Raw genomic sequence first — 27,991 nt, 5'->3', positions numbered from 1 at the left:
GCCCAGTTTGAGGACCCCCTTTCTTCTGCCTCCATTCAGTCCCTGCAGGAGCAGAGACCCCTGGCAATCCTCCTCATTCTTGCATCATTTGCCCCTGCTCGAAAGCCTCAGTCTTTGTGCGCATGTTCCACTGGCGTTTTGTGTCGTCGCTCATCCTCCATTGGCTGGCCGCGCTGCGCGCTCAGTCTGTGCGCCGGAGCAGCCCTGTCCAGGCGGAGTGCGTGCGCAGACGCGCGTGTGAGTGTGTGCCTTCAACCCACGCTGCTTCTCACGTCTGACAAGGAAAAGCTAGCGGAATAAAAGAAGTTGAAGATGGGGAAAGCCAGCGAGATCAACGGACACGCCATGCCCAGCTCCGAGTCCACCGCCCGGATCCTGGAGAGGAGCGAGGAGACGGCCGAGGAGAGGAGCAGGGAGAGCGGCTGCAGGCGGAGGCTGATGGAGTTCCTGAGGAGGAACCTGCTGGTGATCCTGACCGTGTCCGGGGTGCTGCTGGGCGTGGGGCTCGGGATGGTTGTCCGCAACATGAATTTGAACAGAGCGCAGATGACCTACTTCGCCTTCCCCGGAGAAATGCTGCTCCGCATGCTGAAGATGATCATCCTTCCCCTGGTGGTCTGCAGCCTCGTGTCCGGCGCTGCCAGCCTGGATACCCGCTCGCTGGGGAAGCTGGGGGGCATCGCCGTCGCCTACTTTCTCGTGACCACGCTGATCGCCTCGGGGATCGGGGTGTCGCTGGCCTTCATCATTAAACCGGGGGTGGGTGCGGGAGCCCTGAACACCAACAACCTGGGGCTGGAGAGCGTGAGCAGCAACAAGGAGACCACCGACTCCTTCCTGGACCTGGCCAGGTACGCATCACTGACCCCACCTGTGGATCGGGACCCACGCTCATGTGTTTCAGTCTTTATTAGGGGTGTAACAATTCCTTTTACCAACGATTTGATTCATAATCTGGTTAAGGATCCGATTCCTAGTCAATTTTTGGTTCATTTTGAACGATCTGGTTCACTGACCTCATGGATCCAGGACATCTTCAGCCAAAACCAGTGAGACTCAGATGAATACCTGCTTAACAGTGCAGGTGAAGTTTACCAGATTTTTTCTTCAAAATAATTAAGTGTAAATGAAATATGTTTACAAACAAACAGGTACACAAGAATTCATGTCAAATCCATTCACATTTTCGTTTCCCAAAGTTCAGCCCACTAATGTTTTTCCACATTAAAATACCCAAAGGGAACATTCTTAGAACATTCTAGCACATGGCATGGTCACATGTCTTTGCTAAATTCAAAGTATTTCCACACATTAAACTGGAATGATGGACTGATCCCCTTTTGCTGCATCAAGTGTTTGTTGTCTGCTGTGATGCACTTAGTCACTTAATATTAAAAAATAAACCTACCATTCCTCAATCCAAACGTTATTTTCCAAGATCAATAGGGTGGCAGCGGTAGGCCGGTCGACCTCCGATTGGAAGATTGCAGGTTCGATTCCCGCCTTACCCGCCCATGTGTCGAAGTGTCCTTGGGTAAGACACTGAACCCCACCTTGCCTCTGGTGGAAGGTTGGCGCCAGTGTTCGGCAGTGGAGCCGCCATCAGTGTGTGAATGTGTGAGTGACTGTACGGCACTTTGGGCCTTCAGGGAAGGTAGAAAAGCGCTATAGAAGTATACACTATTTACCATAACCCATTTATTTTATTTTGAAACTATTAATAATGATATAGGTCAATTGGATGAACAACTTGCTTCAGACAGATCGATCTGATTAGACTGTAGGAATAGAAATCGATGCATCATCACACCGTGCCTTCAGCTGGAAATTGGATCTTTTGCGTGTCCAGGCTGTGCTGTTGCAAGCGAGTTTTGGAGTCTGTTTAAACGATCCATGACATGATAACATCTGAATCAATGCACGTTCCCGCAGATGACCTCCTGACTGCGGCCTTCCATCTATTCTCACATGTTGATCAAGCAGCTTGTAGTTTTGTAACCTCAGAGGCGCCCACTGCTCCACCACTGGAGTTTAGAACATCATATGAAGTGAAATAAAAACTCCTCCTGACCCCAAAATTCTACAATAATTTATATCATTTCCATCTGCATGCTCCCATTAGTTACCATAGAAACGCAGATGACACACAGATCATTGGCACCAGGAGACTGTGGCCCTGTACAGGCTTTTGCTAAATACACCGACAACATAAATGACTGGATGCGCCACAATTTACTCCACCTAAACTAAAAAAAAACAGAGGTTATTATCTTTGGGGTTAAAGAGAAACGGTTGGAGATCGCGACAGAGCTTTAATTGACTCATTTAAAAACCACCAACAGGAGTAGAAACTTGGGTCTACTGATGGATAAAGACCTACATTTGGATAAACACATAAAGACAGTCACTGAATCAGCCGATTATTATCTAAAAATATTTCAAGGTGTAAAGATCTGATATCAAAGCAGGACCTGGAGAAACCAGTTCATGCGTTCATCTTCAGTCCACTTGACGACTGTAACCGTGTTTTTACACGACGACCAAAAGCATCAACCAGGAAACTGCAGCTGGTTTAGAACTCTGCTGCTCACAAGGACCTAAAAAGTAGACCACATCAGTCCAGTTCCGAGGTCTGTTCATTGGCTGCCTGTCTGCCAGAGGATAGACTTTAAAGTTCTGTTGTTGGTTTATAAAGCTTTGAATGGTTCAGCACGGAAAGACACGATTGACCTCCTGACCCAGCATGTAGGAGCGAGACCTCTCCGCTCATCTGGATCGGATCTGTTGTCGGTTCCTAGAGTCAGACCCAAAGATGGAGAAGCTGCTTTCAGCTTCTATGCTCCACAGATCTGGAGCAGATTTCCAGAAAGCCTCAGATCCGCTGAATTTGTTTATTTAAAAAGACCCACCTGTTCTCAGCTGCACTTGATTAGATTGTATTCAAAAGTTTACATCCACACTGTTACTTTAAGATGACTTTTATGAACTTTCTGTACATTTTTATTTTAACCACCACTCCTTTAATGTTTGTTTTGAATGTTTCTTTTAACGTCATGTACAAAGCCTTTTGAATTGTCTTTGTACACAAAAGACCTTGCCAAACCTTAATTTATTTCCTACATGCAAATGACATAAGTGAAAATAAAAGAAGGATTCTTATCAACAGAGGTAAAAGACAACAAAAACAAGAACAAAAACTAAAGATAAAATAGTTAAAATGAATCATTACAATGCCGTCGTCTATGTTTATGGACAGATCTGGATGTGTTATCTGATTAGCAAATATGAATGTTCAGGTTTAATTATAACTTTTCTAATTCATTTTGAAGAACACATCATAATTTACCAAAACTGTTGGGTTCAATCCGTCTGTAATTTTTGTGATTATATGAAGACTCTTTTTGATAAGACACTGGAGGGCTTGACCTGTGTCGCTGGGCTCAGCCTATAAATATCGTCGTCCACTGTGGCCTTCGGTGGTCCTAAAGCGTTCCCACAGCGTGGGCTTTGGAAAGCCAACAGCTGCTGAAGCGTTTTTGGAGGAAGGGAAAAGCGGCGTGAATCTGACCCAACAGGGCCGTTCTCACCAGCCCTCCCTTATCAGACCAGCAGCCGAGCGGCCTGCTGGGAGCCTTGGTTGGAAACTTCAGGTTTCAGAGGAGGCCAGCACAAACCAAACTTTGGGGGAAAAACGCAGCAAAGTGTCGACATTTGACTGCTGCCTATGGAACTGCCCTCCGTCGTTTCAATGTTTAAATCAGAGCAAATACATTTTCGAGCTGCAAGTTCATTAGGCTTTCTAGTCTAGATGAATAAAAGACTTCAGGTGAGATCGACCCTTTATACAACTAAAGTTATATATTTTTTCTCAAAGTACTGTAATCACAGATTAATTTCCAATCTTAGTCCTCAAGTTCCAGGTGGCAAAATACAAAAGTTCACATTTTGATTCTGTATCTATAATCCAATATATTTGTTAATTTTCTTCTCTAATATGTTTTTTGGGTTACAACATACTTAGTCATCTAAATTGAAAAACAGTGGAACTTTCATTGATAAAAGTATTCGTTTTTACATTAAATATGACAGTTTTGCCTGAAAAATACAAAAACTTGTTGAAAAAGTGGAAAATTCAATCTTGTGCGTCTATATTTAGGTGAATATTAGTTCAGTATCAAATAATCTTTCTTTTTCTTTAACCAAGCCCTTTTTCTCATACTGTTTAACTGGTAAAGATGAAAATGTTAAGATAAGTTTGAGACAGTGGTCTATGGTGGTCTACAATGGGCAAGAACATTGTGGGAGTTATTTCTTTGTGTTGTAGCTTTATTTGTTTTACAGAAGGCTATATTATATTAGTTAAAGACCCACACAGATGAACATTGGGTTTTTGGTATTTTTAACGTGTTCTTGCGGCATTTTATTATAATAGAGGATATGTATTAAAAATAAAGCTCAAAACTGCATTTGTGAGTATTTCTTAATTCAAATCGTTGTGAATCTGGAGAAGATGAAAATATGCTGTTTGAAAAAGAGCTTATTAATACACTGGGCGGTCCACAAGCTCCCTGCTCTGAGCTCTCAACAATGGAGAGGGGAAGTGGCGGCTGGGGTTGCTCCACGCCGCAACTCAGAGGTTTATTTCTAACGAACTCCTGCTGCTCTGCAGAAACTATGTCATAGAAAACGACACCCTTTCCATGTTATTTTGGCAAATGAATGGCATAATCATCATTAAAAGGAGCGATTTTTACAACAGATCATCTCTGTGTGGTTTTGTGTAACAGTTGGACTGTGTGTTTGAACAAAGCCCCTTCATTTCCAAATTCTAAGCCAAGCATGCAAAAACAAAATTTACAGTACCTCAAGCGAACTGTAGAGGCTGGCTACAGAAGGTAGGGGGTTTCCCTTGACTCTATGTGCAATAAAATAAGATAAAATAAATAAATAATTGCTTTTTGCAGTTTGTTGCCAACAGTTTCTCCCAGTGAGACATAAAAACATTATTGATTTTTACCTGCAAAAAGGGATTCAACTCCTGTTTGAATGTGTTAAATAGAGTTAAAAGCTTCCTTAATAGGCATTGAGAGAAAAATCCAGCAGCTCTAAGGAGCACAAAGTGCTTCATCAGCATTTACAAATTAAAAAATGCTTCAATTTTGAGGTACTCTAAGGATTTTTTTAAATCTGATCAGTTTAAAGATGAACAAAAACTTTTTTTTCTCTCTCCTTTGAACAGAATATGCTTTTTAATGACCCATGACCACATATTCTATTCAAATAAAAATGATAGTTTTTGCTAAATACATTTTGTTTAAACAAGTTTAAGAATATTTAATTTATTTTTAACCATTTAAATTAATATATTGCATCCATGCAAACATGTATTTCCTGTATTATGTACTTTAAATAAATAAACAGGTTAATGCATCGATTACAACTACTTTAGATTTGAATCAAGAATTTTTAAAATGTGTGGATTAAAACTAATTTTAGCCACAGTTATTTTATTTAAATTTTACTTTTTATATAAAAAGAGACAGTTTAAGGTGGTTTCACTTTAGGTTTGGAATATTAATTTGTTCTTCCTCACATGTTCCCCTTTGCATAAAGACAAACATGTAAACCTTCAGTAACTTCAAATCCTCCCTTCAGTGACTGTTGGGGTAAAAAAAAAATGCCTTCAAAACATTTCAGATTCCTCTGTTTTAATTTGAAAGAAGACTTTTTGATGGCTTTTTTATGTTTTATGGAGAGCAGGAAGCAGATCTCAGACTTTCCCGATTGAAGCCAGTCCTGCTGTCCAGACTAAACCCACATGCTCACCTCGCTCATGTGACCGGGAAAGCCTGAGGGGCTTCAGGGGGAGGAGAGGACTTTAGGAGGCCTGCTGGGGCTGAAGCTCATGTAGCAAGAGACCACATTGTAAAGTTACAATAACTCTCCAAAAGTACAAAACCAACAAATGGAAAAGACCAACAGGTTTCCTGTAAAGTCAGCATCTGTGTTTTTCAGGATGCCCTAATGCTACTGAATGATGAAGAGGCTCAGCTTAAGGCAGATATCTTCTTCATCTTTAACTGTCCTCATAAAGTAGGGACTCGCCTGACCATTTCCCTCTGAAGTGATGGTGCATTTTGTGGGAAGGGGTCCACAGATGGGCCTCACTTTGACCATCTTTTGATTCATTTTTTCAATCTTTCCCAGCTTGTTTTTTTTTTTTTTTAATTAGGATTATGCAAAATAAAATAAAAAAACTTGTTTCAAGGTCATAGTTTCTGCAGACCAGGAGTAGTTCTTTAGAAAAGTTGCCTTACTATTGTGGGCGGGATCGTTGACATGGAGCAGCCCCAACCCCCCTTCCCTTCCTCTCTCCATTGTCTAGAGCTCAGAGCAGGGAGCTTGTGGCCCATCCAGAGTATTTTTTACATCACAAATAAGGTCTTTTTCAAATGGCATTTTGTCATCTGCTTCTGATTCACAACAATTTGACTAAAGAAATACTCAGAAACTCAATTTTAAGCTTAACTATCTTCATATAGGTCTTCCGTCACCAGAAATGTCGCTACAAAAACATGTTAAAAACATGATTTTAATTAGAGTGGGTCTTTAGATAAGAGTCAAAAATAGCAGGAAAAAAATGTTTAATCAAAAATAAATATGCTTGAGTAGAGATTTAGATGTTCTGTTTTCTATTCTACAAATGCATGTTCCTTACAAATGTACCAACATTTTAAAGGAGAGTTTCCCTTGAAACATGAATTATGTCTTTACTTCTGTTCCCATTTAAGTTAAATACTTTTAAAGGACGTATCTAATTTTTAATCAAATTAACTTTTTATACTTAACAGAGTTAACAGAGACAGTGTCACTGACATTGAATGACTTGATTTTATGGCATTAAAAGAGCAGGTTTTACACTTGTCCTTCCTGCAGAAATATTTGCTCAATTCAAATGAAAATGTCTTTCATTTGAGGCGTATTTGCCAGAAATATGCAACTGTGTCTCAGTCAAGCCTCATCTGTTCTAACAGCGTCTTTTATCACAGTTATGCCACAGTTCATTTGAGCAGAATATAAACAAATACATTCTGTTGTTAATATGTCTAATATAGTTTTTTGTTCTAATTGTTTTTTTTTTTTGTCTGCAGGAATTTGTTCCCAGCAAACTTGGTGGCTGCTGCTTTCCGTTCTGTAAGTGCTTTTGTCCCCCTTTACTGACCCGCAGCTTTGTTGTTTTATATCACATTAAACGTCACTGTTCACAAACTGGGATTCAGTTTCCCACAGGTCAAAAAATGTTGATCGTTCTCTTTTTCCTGAGGCGACATTCCTTTCTGGATCTTTTTATAAGTATTTACACATAAAGATGAGAATCAGATATTCTAGGTTAGGGGTCTGCAACCTCCAACACTGTCTACCACCCTGGAGGAAGCACAAAATGGTTTTTCACCTTTCAGGAAAATAAAACACTGATATGTGTTTAAGTTACTGTTATTATGATAATTATAAATAAATTATAGTTTTTTTGCATAAATAAAGCATAAACATGAAGAGAAAATAGACTTTTTTTTTCAATTTTAGACAGAGGTTCACATGACTTCCTTTCAAAATAAAAGACACCCTGTCTCACACAGGATCATCTCAATGCACCAAATGTAGCTGTTGTAGTGTCAGCATTAAAGAGCCTATATCATGCTTTTCTTAAGCCTTTTATAGTAAAAAAAAAACTATGTATATGTTAATATATTACCTTTGGCACATAAAAGAACACATTTTTAGTAAATATGAGTTTTTTTCTGAGCTCTCCACCTACCCAGAAATAAGACGCCTTGATCTCTGAGGCTCCGCCTTTCGCTCCTGGTGGGTGCCGCCCATTGCTAGACGTCAACCTAGAGATAGACACACCTTCCCATTCATTTGAATGGGAAGGTGTGTCCAAACTTTCGGTCTGTACTCTAATTATCTGTATTAAACTTCATGTTGACATTCAGCCATTCAACTGTTTCTGAATGAGTTGAAAAAAGTTTGAGTTTGTAGACTTGCCTTTTTTCTACTTTACTACTTCCTTACGTTTCACCTTACAGTTATTTTTTAAAATGAAAACCATTGGTTTTTCTTTAACTGGAGAGGTGGAGGGGTATGAGAGCCCCCTGTGGGTCCGGAGCCTCGGGTTCTTTCTTGGTGATAGTCCTGGGAACTATTTGATTTTACCGTCCACAGTTTGTGGAATATTCCATGCAATCCCTTCAGGATTCTTCCAGGTGAAATCCATGACAACCCTTTATCTCAAACGAATGTTTTGCATCCCACTAACAAAATGACATTCAAGCACCACTTCTGTTTTCTTCATCACCCATGTCCTGTGCAGATTTCTGATCAGAATTTATTTTCAAGAACATGAAGCCTGGATGGAACACTGATGGCTTCCTAATGCCTCTGAATGTGCAGCACTGAGACCACCTCTTTTTCTTGGCGTTACCATGGTGAATCCATTCCATTCTAGAGAGCCTGGCAACCCATTTCAACTGGTTACTCTCAAACACAACCCGCTCCACTTCTTAGAATTATGATTGTTGAGCATTAAAGGAAAGAACCAGGAAAATTCAATATTTGGATGTGCTGCGATATGAGCGCCTGTGCACACAGACCCAGATAGGCAGACTCTTCCAGTCATTGTGGACTGTCTAAGCAACCAAACCATTTACCTCTAACTCCAAAAGTCCCTGTTAATTATAAACCGACTTACTTTCTCACAGACCGATGGGGAAAACAAAGTGCGGTGGGTTCACAGAGTTCAGTCGGCGCTGGCTCTCCACACTGCCAGAGCCCCGCTGGAAAGGGTTCAAGTGTGGATTAAAACCAAGAAAACAGAGCAGAGGGAAGATCTGCGCAAAGTGACAAGCAGCCACATGATGGTGTGAAATGAAAACTTCCAATACCAGCGTCTGTGCAGATGCAGGAATCTGCCAGACTTTCATTTGAAACCACGAAGCTCGGTCCAGTCATGGTTTCTGTACTAAGAACTTCACTGGTCCATATAAAGGCTGTTGCTGTAGAATAACAGCACATTTAGCATGTTTTTACAAATCACACACTAAAAAAAAACAATCCAAATGAGAGCAGTTAAAAAGCATCTGGAGTTTTGGTTTTAGCAGTAGAGTTCCTCAGTCTCTGGAGGCCTTTCTGTGGTGTTTTGTGGTGAATAAAGACAAGTCCTGAATGAAGGCAGGCTGCTTTAACCCTTCGAGGGTCTTCAGATCGTGGTTCACTTTGCTTCAATGAGGAATACAGCACAAATAAGGCAGGGTTTCTTAATAAATCTTGTAATTTATAAGATATACATTGGAGCTGACTTCAGTTTTAATTTAACACTGATAAAGCAACTTAAAAAAGGCAAAATCGGTTAATTAAGATGTGCTTTTTTTAAAAAAAGAAAACGAATTCAGGTAAACAATGCAGTAAATTTCACCTCAACTGCTACATATTCTTTAAAAAAATAAAATGAAAAAAATATTAAAAAATATTTTTTTTAATTTCATTACTATGCAATAAAAGAATTGCTAAAAAAGGGTACATAAGCAAAAGGAATGCATAAAAATGGATATTTAAAAAGAGTACAAAACAAAACGTGTTTCGTGTTTCCACGGAGACCAGTTGACTTGTTTGGTGGGAAAAGGAGTGTAATCCTTGTGCTATCCTAGGCACTTTAACATTGGGAGTTGGGTCATCTAGACCAGTGTTTTTCAACCAGTGTGCCGCGGCACACTAGTGTGCCGTGGGAGATGGTCAAGTGTGCCGTGAGAAATTGCCCTCATTAACTGATCTAAAAGCAATTACCATCTCCAGGAAATCAGCTCTTTGTTCATCCAAACAGGCCCTGATAAAACACTGAGAAGTTAAGAATATGAAATATCATAAAATTATTTTTTCTTTGTGTTTATATGATTCTATTAAAGACATTTTGATAAGAATAACGGGATACCGCGATTTAGCTGCAGCTATAACTGTGTAAGGAAAAGTCCCGCCCCTTTAACTGTCTCCACCAATCATTCTTGAAGGCTTAATCAAATGTCATCAGTCTGAACAAATCAGAAGTGGTTAAGGTATTCACTTCCTTGTTTCGATTTAGCGCAAAAAAGTCTCTCTGTTCTAACAAAAATACCAGCTAAAGCTCGTCTTTAGCGGTGTAGCTTTCCACAGATTCTGGTATCAGACTGGAACAAGTGAACAAAACCATGAAGCTCAAACAATGACGCTGGACTTTCTGCGGTCTGCGGATTACAGGCACTACATCTCCCATGATGCAGTAAAGTGACTGTCTTAGCGCACAATGAGTCTTTCCTCTTAACGTCTTAAAACAACGAACACACATCAAACAGTTTTTGAATCTTTTGACTTACTTTTTAATACATATTTTAGAAAAAACAGCTGCAGCTTCCAGCGTTTTCTGCAACAATTATCACAAAAATGCATGTGAGATTGCAGAGCGGCTGTAGATCAATACAGACTGAGCTTTTTCTTTTTTTTTTATTTATCTATTTTTTTGGATGCTAGTGTGCCGCGGGATTTTTGTCAAGGTTAAAGTGTGCCGTGGCTCAAAAAAGGTTGAAAAACACTGATCTAGACCCACTAGACAGTGCTCTGAACCTTTTTTCTTCAATGATTTGTGATCTTCACTGGTGTCCATGGATTACATGAAATCTTTCCACCTTTATCCACCTTTGTCATGGTAGGGAGAACACATCAATGTAAGGGTGGGGTCATCTAAGATAGCACAAGGGTTAAGAAAGTATCAGGAGATTTTAAAAGCTAAACACACATGAGTGATCTGTGCCTGCTGGATTTTTAAAGGTTTAAATGATTTTTCTGATTTGATTGACGGTCAAGAGGACAGTTTTAATGCATTCCACACTCCTGTCACTTTAGTACTAAAAGAACAGCATGGCAATACATTTATGTCCCCCTTTGAAATATTTATTTACATATGCAGATCTCACTGTGAGATGAATTTATTGACAAAATCTGAAGCCAAAGAATGCAATAACTCATGTTGGGCATGTTAACATTAACAAGATAACTGGAAACACAAAAACATTGTTTTTCTTTCCTTTTCAGTATGCCACTGACTATAAGATGGTTTCTCTGGGTAACAACACCAACGGGACAACCATTTACCAAAAGGTAGGTACACAAAACTGCTCAAAGCATGAAGAGTCAGATTTTGTGTTTTTTACTTTTCTACATGACATGAGAAGAAATTACTGTTGAGTGTATGTTTTAAAAAGAAAGCTGTTTGAAGTGAAGTTTTTGTGACAGTTTTTTTTTTTTGGAGCTTCAAACTTAGTGGTGCTGTTTGGGTGTTCAAAACAACAGTCTGTTGGCAGGGCGAGACTAGATCATTTTTTGACCAGTTTTATTGTTAACATTGTTGTATTTTATTTAAAAAAATGCTTTTATTATATTTGTAATGCTTAAAGAAGTTTGCATTGATGGTTTCTTAATCTTTGTCAATAACTATACTAATATTGACTCAAAAACTTTTGGGGGGGGGGGGGGGGGGGGGGGACAAGAGGGGTCAAAGCTTTTTGCTCTTGCCCCTCTATAGCTCAGCTCCTGTCTGTTCGTTGTCTCTCTCTCTCTTTGCAACAGAGTCAGCTGATTTACATCGATTGCGTAAAAACTTCACTACTTTAAATGCATGTCAGCACAAGGCTGCTTTTCTCCACTTCAGAATCCGCTGGAATTACATTAATCGGTTGAAAAGTTACGGTCATTGAGAAATTGTAAACAATGAAGCCAAAGCCCTGAGTGGTGGTGGGTATTATGTCCCTGTTATTCTGCAAAAGTGACTGAAAATATAAAGAAAATCTCAGCAATATGTGGAAGATAGCATGCTACCTCTGCTCCAGCCGAAGTGAATAACTCACGCTGCCACCTAATGTCTATTTGTGTTATTACAGATCAATTTGAACATCTACATTCAGTTTTTACATCCGTTATGGGTCAGAGAGAAGCTTGTAAAGACAACAGGAGATTAATGCTATCAGCACCATATAGTGCTGAAAGTCTTTTCTGAATGTGTCCTCAAGTCGCAATAGAATCAAAACCTTTGATCTCAGTTGAAGTGTTCCAGTAGAAGGCCTCCTTAAGCTATTTTCACACGGCCCTCAGCAGCACCTCTTCAAGCAGCCACTTTGATTAAAATGTCTTTAAAAATGCATGTAAACTCCCATTTCAGGCTTCCACGTTCAAAACTATTGCGTTCACATGGAGCTACGGAGGTCTTTACAACTGTTTTCAGGCTCCATGGACAAAACGCGGAGCCAATGAACGCCATTATTTAAGGTTAAACCAAGGTGAAACTTTTACCAATCAGGGACTCCGATTTGCAGGGAAACTTAAATAAACTTAAATATAATAAAATATAATAAAAATAAAGGCTGGTTAAATTCAATCTAAAGCTGAACAAGAAGTGATCCGAACGGTAACTTCCTGCCATTAAGTACCAGCTATAAAGCTGAAACCAACTGCCCTTCCAAGGTGTGATGGCTGTAAAAGACACTTTCAGAGCTGGAAAAGGGACTGGGAAGTGCTCCAAGCACAGGGAGAGCCTACTGGTTCCAAGGATGTTCGCAAATTTCAGCTACTAGATAGCTTAGAATAAAAGATTGCAAAGGATCTTCATTTGTCAACATGCAGAACTTCAGGAGAACTTTTCAGAACACTGGAGAACCGATTTGGGAATAAAACTGCTATAGCTTTGGAAATTGTTGGGGATCTCTAAGCATTGCCTTCAATTAAAGGTCATCAACCAAAAAAAGATTGTGAATCTCATAAGAGTGGATGAAAAAGCTTTACATGATCTAATTGAGCTGGGTGATATAGGTGCACTTAAAAACCCATTGATGACCAAGTCCCTCGAAAGCAAGCTACCTGAGATGTTAAAGAAGGAGTGGCTCATGATTGTGGCCAAGAAGAGAATCGTGGAACCCTCAAAGGACCGCTTTGACATGCAGAGTGTATCATGTTTATCTGGTGAACCCAGACACGGCGACGAGCCTAATGATGTCTGTGTTTGTTTTTCAAATAAAGATAAACCAAAGCCACTCTTCTGACATGATGGTAATCCATATCCGCCATCGCAAGGACGCTTACATTTGCATTTCCGTTTTGTGCCCAAAATGCTTTGCACCACTTCAGGAGTTCGCACCAAGCCCCCTCCAACTGTAGGTGGCAGACAAACTCTAATAAACAGTAAAGAAAAAGCAGAAGAAGCCCCTCCCTGCCATGGGTTAACAAGCATTCTTGAACATGTTTCAAATGCTTGGTGTGTATGTAGCTTCAGTTGGGCTGCATTTTTAAAACCATTTAGTCAAATTAAAATTTTCTTCACTAAGAAACAAAATAGATTTATTTACCTGTGAACCCATCTTCTCCAAAACGTAAAACACAAGCAAACAAGTACAATTTAGACAGAATGTCTTTGAACGAATCCCTTTTTTGTTGTTGTTTAAAGCTGGTGTTTGGAAGTGATACCAGACTAAATGCTCATAGGTGGGTTCTGAAGACTTTTTCCACCAAAGCTCCCACAAAGACACTCATGTCAGAACGTTGCTTGGTGTGTTTTTGCTACACGGGGAGTCTGTTTCAATGGGGTTAAATAACTTTAAGTCCTCCCCATGGGTAAACTGGAAAACACAGAAGAAAAATGATATAAGAATATCAAACACTACGTTCAAGTGGACAAATTTCACTTTGGAACAAACATTCCAGCTCAGTAGGCCCGCATACCAGCATTTATGAGATGACAAATGAAATAAAAACAATTTTGTTTAGCATTATTAGTACTGGTTTGACTTCATGGAGGGATTTGATTTTTTGTATATATTAAGTTCCAAAGGGTTTCCAAACTGGAGGAGAGCTGAGCTTGTTGAAGGAGCTGAAAGGCTCGAGCACGTACTCCAGGGCGCCTTCAAGGAGGGTCAAGTGGGGAATGCCTCCCAGAGGAAATAGATGTTAATCCTGCAACCTTGTGCTACCCTAGACACAGTAACATTGGGAGTTGGGTCATCTAGACCCACTAGACAGTTCTCTGAACCTTTTTTCTTCAATGATTTGTGAACCTCACTGGTTCCCATGGATTACATGAAATCTTTCCACCTTTATCCACCTTTGTCATGGTAGGGAGAACACGTCAATGTAAGGGTGGGGTCATCTAAGATAGCACAAGGGTTAAAAAATACATTATTCCAAAACTAAATTAGTAAATAAGTTTATCTTTGGTTGAAAAGAAAAACACTCCTTGATCAATTTGAAATAGTAATTCCAACTTAGTCCAATGATGTGCAGAAAAGTGAGACAAGAAACCAAAAACAGAAAAAGTGCGACCTTGCGAATTTTAGAGAAAATATTCTTCAAAAACTGCAAAATCAAAATATGGAGATAGCAGAGGCACAAATGCGGATAACTGATCAGGAGTCAGTCGGCTCGGAGATGAAAGAAATGCTTTTGAGGGTGGGGGAAAGAAAAATGCAAGAATGCAAGTTGTTGGTTTGGAAAGTTGCTCCAGAAGAAATAATATATGTATTTACGGTGTCCCTGAAGAAAAAGAAGGGGGGTCCGTCATCAACTTTGTGAGACAGCAGTTTGATAAACGCCTGTCCCTGCCGGAGGAAACAGAGCTGCAAATCCAACAACCCGCCGCCACGGCCACGCCAAGATCAATAATAATGAACTTTTTACAGTACCTACTTCAAAGAGCTGGTTCTTTGCAAAGCCTGGCAGCAGAAGATACTAATAAACGGCAGATGACTATTTTGACAATGACTATGCGACTGAAATCATGGAGAGACGTAAGGCGTATGGTCCTGTCAAAGCGGCGCTGAAAGAAAAAGGCATTCGGTTCCAAATGCTGTCACAAAGACGCGAGCCCAATGGAAATGAAATCATGAGGATCTACGAAAAAGCAGAGGAGGCAGTGGAGGATCTGAAACAGCGGGAAGTCCAAGCAAGAGTGACGGCAAAAGCGGGCACCAGCGTGACAGTGGCAGAGCAGCTGGAAGTAGCATCACCATGGAGACGGGTCAACGCAACGTGCCAAGGAGAAGCTAACAAAGTTCAGAAGAGCTTTAGAGTGACAACACGGAGATGAATGAATCTAACTTCCTATAAATAGATCATGTTTCTTAATTTAAGAAAAGAGAGGGGAGGAAAAAGAAAAAATGGGAATCTACCTTTTATTTTTCCAGGCACAGCAGTTTTTTCTTTTTTCAGTTCAGGCCGAGTAAAAGGAGTGATCCATGTTAAAAGACACAAAATGTTGGACAATTCTAGTGTATGTTTCACAAGGGAGGGGCCCAAGCAGAAATTGGCACTTTACCCTCTGCCCACCAACAGGGACCCATTTCCACTGTCCTTCTGCCTTTTTCTTGTATGTTTCAACTGTGTGTTAAAATGGCAATAAAAAGAAAATAAGAAAAAAAAATTAGGAGAAGACACGTTTGCTGCTGTTTAAAAGTTTTTTAAGACCCACTATGAGGAAAATGTTGATTCGGGATGGTTTTGACATGTTTGTGTGGCATTTTTCTCACGATGACAAATAAATTAAATTTAGATTCAAACTGTATTTTTTAATAATTTTTTTATTCAAATGGTTGTGAGCCAGGAGCAGACAAAAATATTGCTCGCCATTTTTATTATACCGGTAATGTTAGGGCTGTAAGCTAGCAGGAGAGAGTGTAAACAAAGGGATGATGGGAAGTCAGGGCAGGCTTACTTACAGCTCATAGTCCTGCCTTCAACTCAGAGGTGAATTTCTAATGAACTACTGCCGCTCTGCAGAAACTATGTCCTAGAAGACAACACAGGTTGTCTGATTTTGCCTAAAAAAAGGAAATCATCTTTAAAAGACCACTGGGAACACTTTTACAATACATTAAAAGATGATGGGAGTAGGTCAGATTTAACCTGTTCTGCACTTTGCAATAAAGTCCCTGTAAATAAATATTCATTGATTTGTCTACAACTATCAACTTGCGCTTTATTGTTTGCTGATCCAGAAGAGGAGAACCTTTCAGTGAAAGGATGGTGACCATTTCTACCGGCCTGACAGTCTTGTTAATGTTGTTTCATAATGGACCGTCTGCGCGGGGTCGGGGATGAAGCTGGTAAAGCTGTGGGAGAGCCACGCACAATAGGAAAGGCCTGAGCTCAGGATTTGCACTTGTCCGTCTCCATCATCCAGTTCATCGAGTCCTTCCTCTCCCACAGACATGCCCTCAATAGTGAGAGTCATTGTCAGAACCACCATGGACTATATAGGCTCTCTTTGTAATAATAAAGGCCCCACTCCAAGCTCATCAACATGACTGAACAAGAGAAAATGTTAAATGACCTGAAAAAAGCCTTGGTTTGAGTTTGACAACAAACTTTTTTGTAAACGCCTGCATTCCTGGTTCTTTAGTCCATGGATGTTGAGTGTAAACTGGGATGGTTTGCTGTTCTGTTTCACAAAGTTTTGAGGTTTGGGTCAGGTCATGACAGACTTTTGTACGACTTTGACATGAGGCAGTAACAGTTCCGAGTTCTTGAAGGTTTTCCAATATTTCTGTTTACTAGGGATGCTACAAACCACTTTCCCTACAGTTCCGGCCTTGATTTTTGGGTCAAGGTTTTGTTTCAGAGAAACAAAACATAGAGCAGAAAATTCAGAAAAACTTTTTTTTAATTTTCAAATGAGTAACAGTGGTGAAAAATCTTTCAGTTGGCTCATACTTAGCCAGGTGTAATGTAAAAAAAACAATAGCACAATATGTATTTGAAACTTACCAAACTGGTATGCAGTTGGGATGCAACAATTCACTTTCCCCACAAATCGGTTGAAAATACGGTTGGCTTTAAACAGAACTATGGCATCTCTGCTTCTACCATCTTTTTTTCAGTCTTTCAGTTTAAATTGGTTGTATATTTCAGGTCCCTTATGGTACTGAAGCTGACGGCATGAACATTCTGGGCCTGGTGCTGTTTGCCATGGTCTTTGGCGTGGCGTTGCGTAAGCTGGGAGAGGAGGGGGAGGAGCTCATTCGTTTTTTCAACGCATTCAACGAAGCCACTATGGTGCTGGTGTCCTGGATCATGTGGTAAGTAAAGATAGATGCCTTTTCTGCTCCAACAGTTTTCCAGTTCTGTCCTGCTGAATGTGGATCTCTCACGTCTCTCAGGTACATCCCCTTTGGTATCATGTTTCTTGTGGGCAGTAAGATTGTGGAGATGGAGGATGTCGTTCTTCTGGTTACCAGCCTTGGAAAATACATTTTTGCCTCAATCCTGGGTCACGTCATCCATGGAGGCATTGTCCTCCCCCTCATCTACTTTGGTTTTACGCGGAAGAACCCTTTCAGCTTCCTGTCTGGCCTCATCACGCCATTCACGACTGCCTTTGCTACATGCTCCAGGTGAACAGCCACATCACAACTTTCATTAGAAAGATACTATTTCAAATGATCACAAACTCAGGCCTCAATTCTTCCCCTACCCCTATAGGGGTATTTTTTCCCCCCTACATTTTTGTAACTGGGCTTAATTCTGTCGTAAACAAAATTGCTTTGGTTCCTTTCATCATGTAGTTTTGCATTTATATGTTTTTAATGTTGTTTGATATGCTAATTCTGACAGTTTTCTGAAACTGCCATTTCAGAAGACACCAGATGTTGGACTCTGTTACAACTGTTGGATCACAAACACTCTGACAAAGTGACATTTATATTTCAGTTGGGTTGACTTTTGTAACTTTCCAGCACTCTGGATATTTTCCAACGCAACTCATGTGTCAAAGGTCAAGAGTTCGGAGAAATTAGTCCTTACTTTGGTTCAGCATGTTCTATTCTTTTTCCAAAGTAGTAAATTGATCGATTTGGCTAAACTTTGTGTCTTTGATAAGAGCTAAATGAAAACAGACTTTTATTTGCTGACTTTTCTACAACTTCTACCTAATTCAACTGCGATCCCTTTTTGAATTTCTTAGTTTTACAGTTTTGTTTTTTTATAGCTGATTTGCTTTTAATGTTGTTGAATAAATAGATCTCAACAAGTTGACAACAAATTCACCAGATCACTGGTGTCTGTTAGAGTGAATAAAAAGAATGACTGGTGGGGAAAGGGTGATACCATTTACTATATCTGAGATCTGGAATGAGTGAGTGTGACGTCATACATAGAAAATCGCATACTATTGGCTCAGACCAAATGAAGTCAATTCAGCTGAAATTATTTGTGATATGGAAGTTGCTATATCGGGGCCAGACAAAGTCCGTAAGCAGTAATTGGCCTGAATTGGCCTGAGTCAGTGTCTCTATGGCAACCACTCTTGCTAATCAGGAGTGAGCCTGTTTAAAGACCAAGTTCATCATAGGATAACATAATTTTATTGAGGCATCTAAATTGGTCAGTTATAACTTGAATAACTTGCACTATGGAAAAAATATCAGAGAAAACATGCGGGATTATAAAGAATATGTTAAAAAAAGGAGCAAAAGAAGAAAGGGTACCGTAAATTCCGGACTACAAAGCGCACCCGATTACAAGCCGCACCCACCCATTTTCACGTGTTTAATTTCTTTAATACATACACAAGCCGCGTCAGAGTACAAGCCGCACATGTGTTAGGTGACATTGTCATCTTGACAAATCACGTCCTGAATCCCAGAGCAGTGCAATTCATCAGCTCACTGTGGGTGGAATCAGCTTTGCCTCAGGCTCATGTATTTGAGTATGTCAACATCTGTCAAACAGCACGGACGTCTATTCTGTTCACAAGTTCCTCAGTTATGGTGTTTTTATTTCATTTTTTTTTTTATTTATTGACAATCTAGGTATCATACATAAAATTACAAACAGTAACCATATAATCAACATTACATCCCTCAGTTATGATGAGGAAATTTACATCCGCGATTCCCCATTTCCCATGAGTCTTAGGGGCTAAAGGCGGGGCCAACGCCCGGCTCGCCATACTGTTGTACGTGTTTAAGAATGAGCAAGTATCAGCAGTGCATGGAGGGGTGAACGGGAACAGCTCTCCTTCCGCTTGTGTCGCGGCAGCGTTATGGGAGTAACAGGGCTGGTTAAAAAAACACACCGGTAAAATAAAGCAGCGGCGACTGAAAAGCCCGCGCCTCAGCGCGATACGCGCGCCTCAGTGCGGCGCGTGCGTCAGAAGTCAGAAGCCTCTGCGCTCCGCGGACGCCTCTGCGCTCCGCGCTCGCCCCGCGCGCTCCTTGTCTCCCCTTCCTATCTACTCCGACACCCCTGGCCAGGGTGGCTTCAAGGAGGAGCACTTCGCCCCCATTGCGCCGGTGGAAGGAGCAAATCGTGTCTGTGCAAAGCAATCGGACTTAATACTGTACGTTTTGTGTATGAGGGGCGGATGCGTTGTTACGTGTGGGAGCCATCAGACTGCCATCGGCCCCGCAGCTCAATCAGCAGGAGAAGATGTCTCCAGCTCACACGGAGGCTGTGAGCTTTTCAAAGCAAAATTCCACTCAGTCCTTAGGAACCGTAAAAACGATCACGTGGATTTGTGTTTCCAGTCGTGTCCCGACAAAATAAAGGCTGATGTTATTCCCACATATTTACGTGCAGCCAGCCGAGTCACTATGACTCAGAGGTAAATTCACTCCTGAGCATGCGCTGGTCTCTCGGTCAAGCAGCTGACCAGCTTTTCCAAACCCGTTGGTGATGGTGGATTTTTTCACGCTGCTTTTAACGATTGCTTTTAACTTGAAAGCTGCATCATACTGTAATGGCAATCACGTGCACGTTGGGTCTAATGGCACCAAAGGATTCTGGGATGCGGCCGGGCATGCGTGTTTCGTTTTGTTGAACCATGACTGAAGTGTCTAAGACCTGAAGTCAAGTCCATGCTGTTTGGCTGCTTAGAGGTGTGTTGAAAAATAAATGCCTTGTGCTTGGTGTTAGATAGAGAATCCAAACCATTCACTGAGTCTGAAAGTACGTACATGGTGGCCGCAAATTAAATCTATAAATTAACCGCGTCACTGAATAAGCCGCAGGGCTGTAAGCGCAGGAAAAAAATAGCGGCTTTTAGTCCGGAAATTACGGTATTTTAAATAATAGAATGACTGGGTAACTGCTGTTTGTTCCTCCATAGAAGTCTACGGGATTTTGGCTTCTTGGAGCCAGCGGGTACTTCCTGTTTGGAACGCCAGGGGGAGGGGTCACTCAGTCCACTTCTCATTTACAGTCAATGGGTGATACTGAAAAAATCAATACTGAGTGGCCACACGAGGGGGTGAGGCTAGTTTACAACTAGAGATAAGTGAAATCAAATCTTGTCAAAATAGTGATGATTGTGACTTTAAAGACCCACTCTGATGAAAAGTGTGTTTTGGTGTTTTTTAGAACGTGTTCTTGCGGCATTTTTCTCACGATGGAGGGCATATATAGATAAAATTTAGCTAAAAATTACATTTCTGCAATCTTGTTCAAATTGTTGTGGATCAGGAGCAGATAAAAAATGCCATTTGAAAAAGATTCTACAAACGTAGAAAGCTCCCTGCTCCGCTCCATTCCGATGCATCCACTTGTCCACTTGTAGACAAATAGATCCATGTTCGTCTTTGTTTTCTTTGTCTGAGCTGACATCTGAATCTAAACTGTACGGCTGGATAGCTCCACTATTTTTACTTTTTCAGATGCACCAGTAATGTTAGGTTAGAGTTGTGAAGGGCTGTAAGCTAGCGGGAGAGCGTGTAAACTGAGTGTTCAGTTATAGGTGAAGGGAAGGGGGGACGGGATGCTCGATGCCAACAGTCCCGCCCACAACTCAGAGGTTAATTTCTAATGAACTACTGCCGCTCTGCAGAAACTATGTCCTAGAAGATAACACAGGTTTATTGATTTGACCTCTGGGAAGGCTTTTAAAATAGCTCAAAAGATGATCAGAGTGGGTCATTTAATGGATCTTACTAAGCTCAAAACAAGCTTCAGTCTGACAGGCTTTCACTTCTTTTCAGATAACAGCAGTTTTCAGTCTGCGGCTAATGTTCTTTCTTTTTGATCTGGGCATAAACAGGCAGAGGCTCCACATGAATATCTCTGTAGACAGTCTATGATCAAGACAAACGGTGATAAGCGAGAGTTGTCAGGGGGGTTCATATGTCAGCTTTATACCAACATTCTGCATTCCTCCCCTTTCTCTCCTCAGTTCAGCAACTCTCCCCTCCATGATTAAGTGTGTGGAGGAAAACAATGGCGTGGACAAGCGCATTAGTCGTTTCATCCTGCCCATCGGCGCCACCGTAAACATGGATGGAGCGGCCATCTTCCAGTGCATCGCTGCTGTCTTCATCGCTCAGCTCAACAACATAGAACTAAACGCTGGACAGATCTTCACCATCCTGTGAGTTCATTCACAGAAAGTATGATTATGAAAGGGGTCATATTTGACTAGCTGTTGTTGTCACCAGAGTGACAGCTACCGCGTCCAGTGTCGGAGCGGCAGGCATCCCCGCCGGCGGCATCATCACCATCGCCATCATCCTCGAGGCCATCGGTCTGCCGACGAACGACCTTTCCCTCATGCTGGCTGTTGACTGGATTGTGTGCGTAAAGTCTCACGTAGTGATAAAACAAACAAGGCTGATAATCTTTGCACACATATCTCCAGCAGTTCAGTAAACTGGGGTCTCATGAAACAGTTTGACACATTTTCCAGAGCAAACAGCAACAAAATCACATGTGAATTAGCAGTTAGCAGAAATTAGCAGAATAAGGTCAATTCTTGCTTTTCTGAGACAAAACCAACTTATTTTATAGCAAAATTATCAACATTTTATTTATTTACAAAGAACAAAGAGCTGTTGTGATCCTCTGGTCAGGCTAAAGAATGGCCGACCACCAAGCAGACTTTAACTTTGAAACTTTTAAACAGAGAGTGTTTTGTATTTTTCCCACATGACGAAACATCATTTCATCAACAGATCATGTCAAACAGTCATGTCAGGGACAAAGACCTTCTCTGTAAACTTTTGATAAACTTTTGCTCACTGACCTACAGACGTTTCAGAGTGTGGAAACTTTGCCTCGAACTTTTTTGGGGCCAAAAGAGCTAGTATTAGTTATAGCAGCCACAGAAGATTATAAGCTGTCTAAAAACTATATAAAGTTTTTAGTTTTTATTTTTTTTTTCAAATTATCTTCAAAGGTGAAAGACATATGACACAGCTTTCTGAGGGCACTTATGTGTTTGAAGACAAAAATGAGGATCTGCCCAGGTCTCAAATTTGACAGAACATTTATAAACAGGACAACTACTTTAACTTTAAATTGCATTGTATTTCATTAAAGTTATGTTGATGTGAGATAAAAAGTTATGCTTCACACTAACAGTCCGACAACTAAGAAGAAAATTTCTAATGAACTGCTGCCGCTCTGCAGAAACTGTGTCCTAGAAAGTGACACAGGTTTTTGGATTCTGCCTATAAGCAGCATAATCATAATGAAAAGACTACTGGGAACACTTTTACGATAGATGAAAAATGACTGTAATCTCTAGAGTTGGCTATAGTGAGATGGTGTTTCAGAATTTAGACGTTTCTCAAATTTTATCCATCAAAATAGAGCAAAAGAGGGAAACACTCAGGGAAGAAAAGAAAATATAAAACAATAGGTCACATGGTTGCTCCTGTAAGCTTTTAAAACATTTTCAAAACTCTCCTTTAATTAAATATCTAAGCACTAACTCATGTGCTCCATCTGATTATTTTGTTGCTCAAAATATATTAGTATGTCCAGATAGTGTTTACCCTATGGAAGTACAACGCAGAAACGATTGTTTGAGATGTTCTCTGAAGATAAACCACCATTTCCATTTGTCTTCACCTCTACAGAGATCGCACAACCACGGTTGTGAACGTGGAGGGCGACGCTTTGGGCGCAGGAATCCTCCACCACATCAACGAGCAGGAAGCGAAAAAGCAGCAGAAGCAGCCGGAGGAGGAGCTGGCGGAGGTCAGGGTGGACGTGGTGGCCAACGCCCAGGCAGAGGAGGAGACATCGCCGCTTGTCATGCGGCAAACCAAATTCTTAGAGGTCACGCCGGAGGCTATAGAATCTGTCCTGTGAACACAACCAGACTTTGTTTCCTTTTATTTGCCCCGACCATTTAACTTGCAACAGTTGTGATGATAGAGCGCCTGTTCATCACCGCTGTGAGAAAGAACGGCCTTTCTAAAAATTAGATAGTGGCCACAGATACAACTATTTTATTGAGGATAGGGTTTAAAAAAATATGTAAAAAAAGTGATCCCTTCAGATAATAATTTATCGGTTGTACCTTACGTTTTTAAACCCCTTTTAGGCATTTTGCTATAAATTCAAAGGAAAAACTTTAAACTGTGTCTAGACAAAAACATTCCCATAAAAGCTGGAGTTCTGTTTTTTGTGGTAGTCTACTTCTTTCTATTTATCTTGAGACAGCAAAAGAAAAAAAGGAGCATTGAGAGTTGACAGCCGATCCCTGGGAAGTCAACAATGTCCTGGAAAAGCTTTACACTGTCTTTACACTGTCTGTTCTAACTATATTATACATTCCATCGTTTGATTTTAGAAGGAAGAAGGAAGTGTTCAGTTTTGACTTCTTTGTGTAATTAGCCATTTGTTACAGCTTTTTTGTCATTTTTTTTGTTACCATCTACAGTCATGCCTAAAGATTATGTTGGCTTTTTTTGCTGACTGTTGGCAGTCGATGTCAAAGCTGGTAAATGACAGGGAGGGTGTCAAATTGGTTTTTATTTTTTTTTAAATTTTCTCCTCATAAAATATTTAGGACAAAGCAGTAAATGCTGTGGAGCACTTTGAAGGCAGAAACAATGTGGTTCTGATGTGTGAAAACCTGTTCATGATAACATAATATTTGAATGAAGTCAAAACCACTGGTTTCCGAGTCTCCAAAGCCACAAAACAATTGGGAAAATCAATATTTGCTGCCTGTTCATCAGTGTTTTACAAGTTTACAAATGATGGCAGCCAGCTGTTGCCCCACCCTTCCCTTTATAAAGTCAGCCTGAATTTGTTTGCATTGACTTTTTTTGTCTACTTTTCTCCTATTTTATAACTAGATTTCAACAAAGTCAATGCAATGTTGAATGTTTCCCTTTTAACCAGAAAACAAATTGCTCCGGTTTTCACTTGGCTGCTAACGTTAGCTTCACACACGGAAAACTTTCTCCCACACTGGAAATGGTTATACTATTATTTAATAATAGTACTGCCTTCACAACTTTGCGCATGTTGGTATAATGACGTGCTGTGCTAGCCTACTTCAACGTTCATTTGTTGTATTGGTTTAAATATGAGTGTGCATGAAGTCACATTTGGGTGAGTGTTTGCTAACAAACTAATGAGAGCCTAAAGAAATGTCAGTGTGCTGCTACTAGCTAACTAGGTTTATGATTCTGTGTTGATTGTAGGCTTCATGCCGGTCCTCCAAAAGTAAATATGGTGACCGGTAATTGAGAATAAAAATATGTTCACACTGGGCATGAGACGCGCTTTCAAGAACGCGATGAACGTGCATTTTGCCACATGGCGTTCACACTTGACTGACGCCACTCCATACTGGAGATGTGCGCCACCTACAGTAGGAAGAGGCTTGGTGCAAAATGGCTCCAGGTTTTTCTTTCACAGCTCTATTCCGGCATATGAACGACTTGGTGTCAGAGAATTAAGTTCAGGTACAAACTACAACTATCAATTTCTCATCTATGGTCAAACAGTTGATACTTCCGTGAATTAAAAGGGACGCCATCTGTACATCACTACCTTATCCACGTCTCTGATGTTTAACTTTCAACATACCTTCTGTGGCTGTGTGTTTTGTATGTAGAGCCTGAAAACATTCTTAAAAGTGTGCGTCGCTACGTGTGAACGCAAGTTTACATAGATTTTTCATTGAAAGTAGCCACTTGAGCATGCATTACAGAGAGCGGTGTGAAAGTAGCTTAACAGTCACTGTGATTGACTGATGCATTGATCTAGGTTATCCACTTCTTTTGAATAGCTGCTGCTATGTTGTTACTATCAGGAGTGGTTACAGGAAATTTTTGATTCATACGTTTTATTGGGCATTGGATTTATGTCGGATACCCTTCCTGACACAACCCTCTGCATTTACCTGGACTTCAGACCTTCCGACTTCAGACCTTCAGCATCGGGCCCCTTGCTGTTGCATTGTTGCTTTGTTTTGACTTGTATCCAGACAATCCCCTTTTTCAAACTCTAGTCTTCGGCTAACTCTTTAGCCGGTGCAGCTAAAGTTGAAAAGTAAGATAAAAGTAACAATTGAAGCTGCAGGCAGCATTGACTTAAAGAAAAACGTCATAGCTGAGATGTGTTAAGCTAATAAGCTGCCATGTCCCAGTTAACTTGCAACGTCCACCACATGACACATTAGCAACAGCTACAGCAAAAAGAACCCAAAATTTATTTTTTGTCTTTTCTGGTCTATCTTTTTAGTTGTTGAACTCTGTCTGCTGTAAAGAGTTCATGTTGTTATCGTTAGCTAACACTTTACCAAGGTTTATCTGACTTTTTTTTTAAAGGTCTAATAAGACAGAACAACAATGAAAAAAGGATTTTTAGTTAAAAGAAGAAAAACTGTTGAGATGCTACATTCAAATTTAATTCAGAAGCATGATTGCTTCCCAGCAAGGCGCATTGGTCTTGGTGTTTGCATGTTCTTCTGATGCACGCTTGGGTTTTCTCAGTGTACTCCAGCTTCTTCCCACACTCCAAAGAATGTCTGATCATCTTCGTGTGATTGGTGGGTTTGAACACCTTTAGGAGTGAGTGTGGTTGCTTGTTTCGGTGTGGTTTTGCGATGGTACCATCTTTGGTTGATGAAAGCTGCAATGCAAACAGGATGAAGAGAGTATTTAAAATGAAAGAATGGATGTTTGTTATCAGAATTATGTCTTGTTATGGTCGAACACTGGACCAAAATCATAACTGATTTTAGTCGGATTTCTCCATTTTTTTAGGGCCTTGCACAGACATATGAAAAAGTATTAACTGAAAGCTTACAAATGAATATTAGAATATACTTCTTAATATTTCCGTCTCACTTTTTAACACTGTTCGTAGTGGCCTAGAGTCATGCAAAGCAGTGCTTGATCCACCTCACATTCTTTGTTTTCTATCCCGACTCATACTGCACATTTTTGTTCAGTCCTCATAATCAAGAGTCAGATTTTTAAAAAGCAGAATAATCTCCACAGACTGTCTGTTTAATCACACCTGTTGCCATAATTGATGTCCTCACACTCTTGGGGGACTGCTTTGTGCCAAATCTCACCTGGTTTACACTTTTACAGAACTGACATTGAAGCCATTGCTGCCCTCTAGTGGCATGTCTGTGATTACACCACAGAAAAAATGGTATCATTTTTGGAATTATTTGATCGGTTACTCCACCTGAGAGTCGAGCAGGGATTTCCAGCGCTTGGCTTTGTGGAACCTTTCTGTGAGGAAACTTTTGTTTTGTTGCTGTTACGTGTCGGAGAAGCTCACGATGATGTGTTGGGTCTGCTTTAGCAGATGATTTCACTGTGCGTGCCCAGGTCTTCTGCTGTAAAAAAAGTCAAGTAAAGGGAAGTGGTTTGCTTGAAAATATCCAATCCTGTCTTAAAACATTTCATACATTTTATAAATGGATCGGTTCATGTTTGTGGTATGACAGAAGATTAACATTTTTTCTTGCACTTCCCTCAGTTTTCATGTTTTGTTTTGATGAAGAGGGATTTTCTCATATTATTGTTGGCTCTGGTTGTTTGCTGACAAGAGTTACTCAGCCATTCATCTGACAGCAGTGCGGTTCTGCTGAGGTCATGAATGCAAAAAAAGGACAGAGATGATTCAAGCCACTTTGATGTTCCTAAATCGTGTGAGTCAATCCATATTTAAGAATCTTTAGTTCTTGATGCAAAACAAGTTGGATTTTTATTATTTTGGCTTTTACCAGCTACAGACAAATCTATGAGAAAAAGGAATATGGATATGGTCAAACTGAATTGGCACAAGGTGAATGTTGCACAAACTCCATTTAAAATGTAGGTTAAACTCAAAATAATTTGTACAAATAGCAAGAGTAAACTTACTTCAAAATACTAAAACTTTAAGCCATTAAAAAAAAGCATTAAAATAAGTGGAAAAACTGAAACATTGGATAGATGTTAAGAATCAAGCTGACTGAGAATGTTAATTATCTATCGTGATCTGCAAGACTCAGTTTGAAGTCTGTGAGAACATGTGGCATACTTTGCACAACACCTTTTTCTCTAAAATAGCCACAGCCGTCTCATATCTTCAACCCTAGTAACATTCTCGCGAGTCCAACTGTTGCTTTCGTTTCTGAACAGCTCCTAGACTTCACAGCTTTCTTAAGAACACATCACATTAGGAATTGAAATATGGAATCTGAGAGAACGTCAGGAACTGAAAGACGGCCTTAAAGGCAGAAAATTACACCTTTCTTTTTTGTGAAGGTCGGATGGTAGAAAGTCTGAGTCTGGCATCAAAAACTGAAGACTTTGATCTGGATTTTGTTATTGTTTTACACCATCTAAAGTATCTTCAGTCATCTTTCGTCATTGTTCTAAAGACCCTGTGAAGTGAGTTACATCTGTTCAAACAGGCTGATGGAACAGATGTAATCAGAATATGTTTTTGCATTTACTTATGTTTGTACTGTTTGTACTTTTAACCCAGTTTTGTGTACAGTGTACCTGCTCCTATCAATCAGTTGTTACAGCATTGTGCTGTTTCTCTGTGATCCGTGTCATGTCAGTTTTATTAATGCTCTCTTTGCTGTTAGTTTTGCTTTTCTGCCAACATTAAAGATGATTTTTGTTCTCAGTGATGAGTCAAATGATTTACAGTCTTTATAATTAAGTTACAATAAACAAAAGAGTGG

The 27,991-nt window shown here is 40.3% G+C and overlaps 1 protein-coding gene across 1 annotated transcript; it reads left to right on the top strand.

Moving 5' to 3' along the window:
* Positions 1-27,933, top strand: slc1a4 (solute carrier family 1 member 4). Its single transcript, XM_023963265.1, has 8 exons — positions 1-851; positions 7,152-7,194; positions 11,119-11,184; positions 16,975-17,141; positions 17,223-17,456; positions 21,227-21,421; positions 21,489-21,623; positions 22,911-27,933. Exons 1-8 carry the CDS (start codon positions 313-315, stop codon positions 23,143-23,145), a joined length of 1,614 nt encoding a protein of 537 aa, XP_023819033.1. The 5' UTR covers positions 1-312; the 3' UTR covers positions 23,146-27,933.
* Positions 27,934-27,991: the final 58 nt, after the last annotated feature.

The sequence above is a fragment of the Oryzias latipes genome, chromosome 15 (assembly GCF_002234675.1).
Source record: "Oryzias latipes chromosome 15, ASM223467v1".
NCBI lineage: Eukaryota > Metazoa > Chordata > Actinopteri > Beloniformes > Adrianichthyidae > Oryzias > Oryzias latipes.
Note: the sequence above shows the minus strand (reverse complement) of the source record. Positions and strands in the feature narration are given on the sequence as shown.

What these genes read in the sequence shown, in the direction of transcription:
- slc1a4 (XM_023963265.1), top strand. Translation starts at nt 313, where the DNA reads ATGGGGAAAGCCAGCGAGATCAACGGACACGCCATGCCCAGCTCCGAG. An exon ending in CTGGTGTCCTGGATCATGTG is followed by an intron (nt 17,142 to 17,222) that starts GTAAGTAAAGAT and finishes CACGTCTCTCAG; the next exon opens with GTACATCCCCTTTGGTATCA. An exon ending in GCCTTTGCTACATGCTCCAG is followed by an intron (nt 17,457 to 21,226) that starts GTGAACAGCCAC and finishes TTCTCTCCTCAG; the next exon opens with TTCAGCAACTCTCCCCTCCA.